General features: G+C 40.7%; 1 protein-coding gene across 1 annotated transcript in view; it reads left to right on the top strand.

Annotated features, from left to right (window-relative positions):
- The first annotated feature begins 96 nt into the window (after positions 1-96).
- Positions 97-8205, top strand: part of LOC110494271 (testis-expressed protein 264) — a 157234-nt gene continuing 149125 nt past the window's right edge. Inside the window, exon 1 of the mRNA XM_021569215.2 lies at positions 97-857. Coding sequence (XP_021424890.1) covers positions 600-857 — 258 coding nt within the window. The 5' untranslated portion in view covers positions 97-599. The remainder of the gene's footprint in view (positions 858-8205) is intronic.

Raw genomic sequence — 8205 nt, 5'->3', positions numbered from 1 at the left:
AACTGTAGTAAATAATGTACCCAGCTCATTGTTCAGGGAACATACACCGTTCCCACACCATGGAGTGCAAGGGGATGCGGTGGTATAGTTTCGTGCCAATTTATTCGAGCTATTTTAAAAGAAAATCACCTGGAATACAAGGAAATTGATAGTTTTCAAATAATTTACACAATAATGCACTAATGTAAATGTTTTTATGATTAAAGCTAAACAAAATGTCGCGCTTTATCGAAAAATGACACCCCTTCATACGATGCTAGATGGTTTATCCGGGAAGCATGTTGTGTTTAGGGAAATGAACGTTGACTTGTTTAGCTATTCGGCCAGAATCGCGGGACCGCCGTTACCTTCACTTATAACCAAAAATCTAACAAACGCAAACAAGTTATTTTTTACATCACAAGCAATTCATATGCATTTTATTTTTAAAATATAGTGAGTAACTGATTCATGACGTTTCGGTTTGTAGACTGTCCGCAAACTCGTGCTTCCCAAGCAAGGAGGCTCGTTACACTTCATAGGGCTTGACATTGTCAGAGCGGAAAATTTCATTGCGAAAGGCTTGTGTTGCATCAGTGGCAGCAGCGTTAGTGGTGACAATGTCTGACTCTATTATTTTAGCTCTGATAGTGTTTCTTATATTGTGTTTGATTGTAACAGTGGTGGCAGCTATTGTGTACTCTGGGCTGTTCACTGAGGTTAATATCAAGACAGGGTCGCCTCCTATCAAAAACGTTACCATTGCTTACAAACTTCACAAGGGACCTTATAAAGACTGTGGTGCTGCCTTCACCGAGACTGTCAGTATTGGGCCAAAGCTCAATACCATCCGTGTGTCCTACGATGACTCCACAGAGGTAAGACACCTTATGAACGGCATGCTGACGTGTGAGAGAATAATCAAACTGTCTTCACTTCCAGATGTATTTCTCAGCTCTTTTCAAAGGAACAAAGCCTGACTCAAGAGAGCTGAATGGAATTCTGATTTGGGAGCATGAATAAAGTCAGCTGTCCAATGCCACGTTGCACAGCTGATGATTTACCCCCCTTCTGTGGTTCCAGTTTGCTTTGGCATTAGCATGCAACTGACTAAAACATGGCAACCATGGGCAAATCCTCCCAGGAGTCAGGATGAAGCCAGGATGAAAATACAGAATTTATGCCATTATGCTAAATATAGTCTAGTACTAAACCTGGCTGCAGTATGAATGCAATTCTGTTTACTCTTATGGAGCTTGAGGTTAATTTATTCTGACACATTGGCTGTGAGAAGAAACTGGCTTGAGGGTAGTAACTAGTCCAGGCCAGTGTCTGATTTAGTGACTTTACACAGCAATAGTTTGTGGATTATCCTTGGTCACATCCTTGTTTCTCTTTTCAGTATACATGTCCTGTACTGTAAAGCACCACCTATAAATAGATCACCATTCAGCTGTAAGTTTCTCATTCCTTCACTCCTCCCATGAGCTCAGGTGTTTAGTCAAAAAGATGTGGCAGCCACACAGCTGCCTGTTAGAACTAGATGTTTACTGAGATCTCGACTAATGATACCCAGGCTGGGTTGCCAATGGGATGGTCTGGATACACTCATGTGACCCAGTGGTAATAGAAGCAGACGGCTACAGATGCAAAAGATTGATACAGATGCAAAAGATTGATACAGATGCAAAAGGTTGATACATTTGTGATGTGAAATTCCTGCAAGACAACCCTGTACCTGAGATGCACATGGCCCAGTGTAGGCATATAATTATGGTGTTTGGGTGTTTTTGTTGCATATATTGTGGTTTGGGAATTGCTTTGTGCTGCTGGTGTAGCAGAGAGATGAGCTGTTTGGATAGGATAGTGATATTGTGTTTTGTCAGCCGCTGACGTTTGAGTGCTGGGCATTCCCATGAGCACATGGGAATGCCCAGCAACATGTGAAGCTTCATGTGAAGTTAATAGGAGCATGTCAAATGAAAGATGAGTATATCTTTTCAGAAATTAAAGTATACAGTGAGTATCATAAGTAGCCTATTCATCCCCCTTGGATTTTCCAAATTTTGTTGCGTTACAAAGTGCGATTTGAAGTGAATTTAATTATTGTGCAGTGGCAAGAAAAAGTATGTGAACCCTTTGGAATTACCTGGATTACTGCATACATTTGATCTGATCTTCATCTAAGTCATGTTAGCAATATATGTTATTATTCAATAACACAAACTCCAAAGGAAATCAGGGGGTGGAAAATAGGTTTATTCAGAGAGGACAAATCATACGTGGAGGTAGATGTTCATTCTCCCCTGTCCTCAGTGATGCACTCCAGTGTTCTCTACTGTGGTTCTCTCCACAGAACAAAGGGACAGCGTGCAGTTTTATAACGCAGCCCTAGCCTTTGGTTGACCAATTAGAATTCCTTGCAATAAAACTGGCCAATGGCCAAATAACAACTTTCCTATTTCAGAAAAAACACTTTCCATTGATCGTTAGTTCTAGTCCTCTTGACCTCTCGTACTCTGTCTCTGAGTTGTGTATTTATCTACAACATATTCTAAGTCACAACAATGGACAAACAGTGTGCTTAACTAATAACACACAATTATTTTTATTTGTATTGTCTATATTGAATACATACTCTCTCCATCCTACACTATGAATGTTTAAATTATGTGAACCCCTGGGATAATGACTTTTCCAAAAGCTTATTGGAGTCAGGAGTCAACTAACCTGGAGTCGAATCAATGAGACGAGATTGGAGATTTTGGTTAGAGCTGCCCTGCCCTATAAAAAACACTCAAACAATGAGTTTGCTATTCACAAGAGTCATTGCCTGATGTTGCCTGACATTGCCTGACGTGGACCATGCCTTGAACAAAAGACATCTCAGAAGACCTAAGATTAAGAATTGTTGTCCTGCATAAAGATGGAAAAGGTTACAAAAGTATCTCTCTAAGTCAGTCCACAGTAGAGTTGCAAAGGGTCGGCAATGTTCCGGTAAATTTTCAGAAAGTTAGCTTATAACAGTGAACCTTTTTTCTGGGATACACAAAGCAATTCTTGGTCTTGTGGTATATTTTAGTAAACTATCCTCAATTCAATTTAATTGCAACCCTCTGCACGCACAGTGCATTCTTCCATCACATGTGCAGTGCACTCTTCCATCACATGTACAGCTGATTCTCAAGATCTTGCACACTAATAAGATGCTATTGAGGCCACATTACTACACTGTCTGAGCCAAGGACTACATGCTTTCTGGTAAGTTTTGATTACAATACTGGGTGAGGTGAATATATTTTATATGACATACATGATGTTTTGTTAACTAGTAAATAGTAGCCTACAGCAAAGTGTGTTTAAATCATTTCTAACTTAACAATTTCTGCTAGTTTAGTTTTTGCTATCATGTGGGTTTTAGCTTGCTTGAGCCTGCTAACTGGAATGTTAATTCACTTGTTTCCATACATATTTAATTTTAAAACCCATTTATCTTACAAAGGATTTGTTTAATCTAACTGCTTAACTATTTATCTGTACATGGAATGTTAATTTTTATTTTTTTTTACTCATTATTTTCTTTATCTTTATAGGAAAGTGCCAACGGGCACTATCTGATGTGTGGAGACATTTCACTGCAGCTAATGTAGAAGGAAAAGCTGTGTACATTTGCAAATATGTGCTAAATCATATGTGAAGAATGCAACAAAGATTCAGAAACATCTGGCCAAGTGCATAAAGTTCCCTCAGTGCTCACAACAAGCAACCTCCTGACAAAAGTCCCTCTACTTCTATTCGAGGTGAAAATGATGAATTATGAATGACACCTTATATATAGCAACACAATGGAGGAACGTAGTCAGAGAAATGCTGATGAATGTCTTACTCGAGCTGTGTATGCATCTGGTTCACCTCTGATGCTCACAGGCAATGTGTCTTGGAATAGATTTCTGAATGTTATTTGCCCACCATACATCCCTCCAACCAGACATGCTTCTACTCATTCTACTCATTTGCTGAATGCAGAGTTCAACAGAGTTCAAGAGAAGGTCAAGCAAATCATAGAGAAAGCAGACTGTATTGCAATCATCTCTGATGGGTGGTCGAATGTTCGTGGGCAAGGAATAATTAACTACATCTCCACCCCTCAACCAGTATTCTACAAGAGTTATAGAAGCAATCTACCTCACCAAGCACAGTGAAAAGAATAAGAGCACCACATTGAAGCTGCCAAGCAACACCCGTTGGGGTGGTGTTGTCATCATGTTTGGCATGATGGGGAAGAAGTCCTGGTGTCCTGGTGGGGAAGGAGTCTCTCTCCAAGAAATGGCCATATCACAGTCTGCCAATATGGACAGGCCCATCAGGAGGATCCTCCTGGATGACGTATTTTGGGAGAGAGTGGTAAGCAGCCTGAAACTCCTGAAACCTATAGCAGTAGCCATTGCATGGATTGAGGGAGACAATGCCATCCTGTCTGATGTTCAGACTCTGCTTGCAGATGTTAGAGAAGAAATCTGTACTGCCCTGCCCACTTCACTGTTGCTCCAAGCAGAGGAAACTGCAGTTCTGAAATACATCATAAAGCATGAAGACTTCTGCCTGAAGCCCATACATGCCACAGCGTACATGTTCAACTCCAAGTATGCTGGCAAGAGCATCCTGTCTGGTGCAGAGATCAACAAGGCCTATGGTGTCATCACTACCGTGTCCTCCTTGGCCTGGATGAGGACAAGGTTCTTGGCAGTCTGGCGAAGTATACTTCCAAGCAAGGGCTTTGGCATGGAGATGTAATATGGCAGTCTTGCCAACAGATCTCATCAGCCACCTGGGGGAAGGGACTTTGTGGATCTGAGGCTCTTTCCCCTGTTGCCGCCATCTTCCAAATCCCACCAACATCAGCCGACTCAGAGCGCAACTGGTCCTTGTTTGGGAACACACAGACCAAAGCACGCTACAGGTTGACCAATACAAGGGTTTAAAAATTGGTGGCCATCCGGGCAAATTTGAGCCTTTCTGAGCCTGACAACGAGCTATTCTTAACAAGGTTGGAAAGTGACAGTGAAAATGAGGCCTCCGAGTCTGATGTTCAAGAGGTGGACATTGAGGAGGTCCAGGGAGAATGGATGGAACCCTGAGAGGAAGACAACCAAAACCGTTTACATAATTTTACAGATGTATGTTGAAAACGTTTTTTGATCATTCAATATTCCCTTTTGTTGTTCAGTGAAATCATCCCTTGTGACGATTCAACTCATTTAATTGAAGTTCAATTCGTAACTAAATCGTTTAAAAAAATTCCAATTGGAATGATTTAATCATTTGCAATTGTCTACTTATGATAAGGCAAAAGGTTTATTTTTCTGTCTCCATATGATATGGTAAATATATCCAATGCAAAAAACATCTACATTTAAATGGTATTAATATTAATTACCATATATTCCTGTTTAATTCCCACGGAAAGTTTCCACCTCTGAACATTCCCCAAAATGTGCATCCCTAGTCCACGGTAAGACAAATTGTCTATAAATCGAGAAATTTCAGCACTGTTGCTACTCTCCCTAGGAGTGGCCATCCTGCAAAGATGACTGCAAGAGCACAGCGCAGAATGCCCAATGAGGTTAAGAAGAATCCTAGTGTCAGCTGAAGACTTACAGAAATCTCTGGAAGATGCTAACATCTCTGTTGACAAGTCTACGATACGTAAAACACTAAACAAGAAGGGTGTTCATGGGAGGACACCATGGAAGAAGTCACTACTGTCCCCAAAAAAAACATTGCTGTGTGTCTGAAGTTTGCATATGAGCACCTGGATGTTCGACAGCGCTACTGGCAAAATATTATGTGGACAGATTAAACTACAGTTGAGTTGTTTGGAAGGAACACACAACACTATGTGTGGAGAAAAGAGGCACAGCATACCAACATCTCAACCTCATCCCAACTGTAAACTATGGTGAAGGAGGCATCATGGTTTGGGGTTGCTTTGCTGCCTCAGGGCCTGGACAGCTTGCTATCATTGATGGGAAAATGAATCCCCAAGTTTATCAAGACATTTTGCAGGAGAATGTAAGGCTGTCTGCCAAATTAAGCGCAACAGGACAACAACCCAAAAGACAGAAGTAAATCAACAGAATGGCTTGAACAGAAGTAAATACACATTATGGAGTCAATCCTGACCTCAACCTGATTTGAGATGCTGTGGCATGACCTCGGGAGTGGTTCACACAAGACATCCCAAGAATATTGTGTAACTGAAACAGTTTTGTAAAGAGGAATGGTCAAATTCCTTCTGACCGTTGTGCAGGTCTGATCTGCAACTACAGAAAATGTTGGGCTGAAGTTATTGCTGCCAAAGGAGGGTCAACCTGTTATTAAATCCAAGGGTTCACATACTTTTCCCACCCTGCACTGTGAATGTTTACACGGTGTGTTCAATAAAGACATGAACAATCATAATTGTTTGCTATTAGTTTAAGCTGACGGTGTTTGTCTGTTGTTACTTAAATGAAGATCAGATCAAATTTTATGACCAATTTATGCAGAAATCCAGGTAATTCTAAAGGGTTCACATACTTTCTTTCCAATGTACATTTTTTGTTGTTCATCTACACAAAACACTGTCAAAGTGGAAGAAAAATAACACATACCTTTGTTAGATTAGCATTCACCCACCTAAGTCAATACATGTTAAGAACACTTTTGTCAGCGATTACCACTGTGAGTCTTCTTGGGTAAGTCTCTATAAGAGCTTTGCACACCTGGATTGTTCAATATTTGTTCATTTTTTTCAAAATACTTTCAAAATTCTTCAAGCTCTGTCAAGGTGTTAGGCAGATTTATGTCAAAACTAAATTGGCCACTCAAACATTCACTGTCTTCTTGGTAAGCAACACCAGTGTATATTTGGCCTTGTGTTGTAGGTTTTTGTCCTGCTGAAAGTTGAGTTCCTCTCCCAGTATCTGGTGTAAAGCAGACTGAAGCAAGTTTTCCTCTAGGATTTTGCCTGTGCTTAGCTCCATCCTGTTTCTTTTTATCCTGAAAAACTCCCCAGTCTTTACCGATGTCACGCACACCCATACCATGATGCAGCCGCTAAGGCTGGGAATTGCCAGGACCTCACAATACGATATTATCACAATACTTACAGTTGAAGGTGGAAGTTTACATACACCTTAGCCAAATGCATTTAAACTCAGTTTTTCACAATTCCTGACATTTAATCCTAGTAAATTTACCCTGTATTAGGTCAGTTAGGATCACCACTTTATTTTAAGAATGTGAAATGTCAGAATAATAGTAGAGAGAATTATTTATTTCAGCTTTTATATCTTTCATCATATTCCCAGTGGGTCAGAGGTTTACATGCACTCAATTAGTATTTGGTAGCATTGCCTTTAAATTGTTTAACGTGGGTCAAATATTTCAGGTAGCCATCCACAAGCTTCCCACAATAAGTTGGGTGAATATTGGCCCATTCCTCCTGACAGAGCTGATGTAACTGAGTCAGGTTTGTAGGCCTCCTTTCTCGCACACTTTTTCAGTTCTACCCATAAATGTTCTATAGGATTGAGGGCAGGGCTTTGTGATGGCCACTCCCAATACCTTGAATTTGTTGTCCTTAAGCCATTTTGCCACAACTTTGGAAGTTTTCTTGGGGTCATTGTCCATTTGGAAGACCCATTTGCGACCAAGCTTTAACTGATGTGTTGAGATTTTGCTTCAATATATCCACATAATTTTCCTCACTCATGATGCCATCACCTTTTTCCTCCAAACATAATGATGGTCATTATGGCCAAACAGTTCTATTTTTGTTTCTTCAGACCAGGGGACATTTCTCCAAAAAGTACGATCTTTGTCCCCATGTGCAGTTGCAAACCGTAGTCTGGCTTTTTGGCGGTTTTGGAGCAATGGCTTCTTCCTAGCTGAGCGTCCTTTCAGGTTATGTCGATATAGGACTTGTTTTAATGAGGATATAGATACTTTTGTACCTGTTTCCTCCAGCATCTTCACAAGGTCCTTTGCTGTTGTTCTGGGATTGATTTGCACTTTTCACACCAAAGTACGTTCATCTCTAGGAGACAGAACGCATCTCTTTCCTGAGCTGTATGACGGCTGCGTGGTCCATGGTGTTTATACTTGCGTACTATTGTTTGTACAGATGAACGTGGTACCTTCAGGCGTTTGGAAATTGCTCCCAAGGATGAACCAGACTTGTGG

This window comes from Oncorhynchus mykiss, chromosome 17 (genome assembly GCF_013265735.2).
Source record: "Oncorhynchus mykiss isolate Arlee chromosome 17, USDA_OmykA_1.1, whole genome shotgun sequence".
Taxonomy (NCBI): domain Eukaryota; kingdom Metazoa; phylum Chordata; class Actinopteri; order Salmoniformes; family Salmonidae; genus Oncorhynchus; species Oncorhynchus mykiss.
The sequence above is the reverse complement of the archived record's forward strand: the minus strand, read 5'-3'. Positions and strand labels throughout refer to the sequence as shown.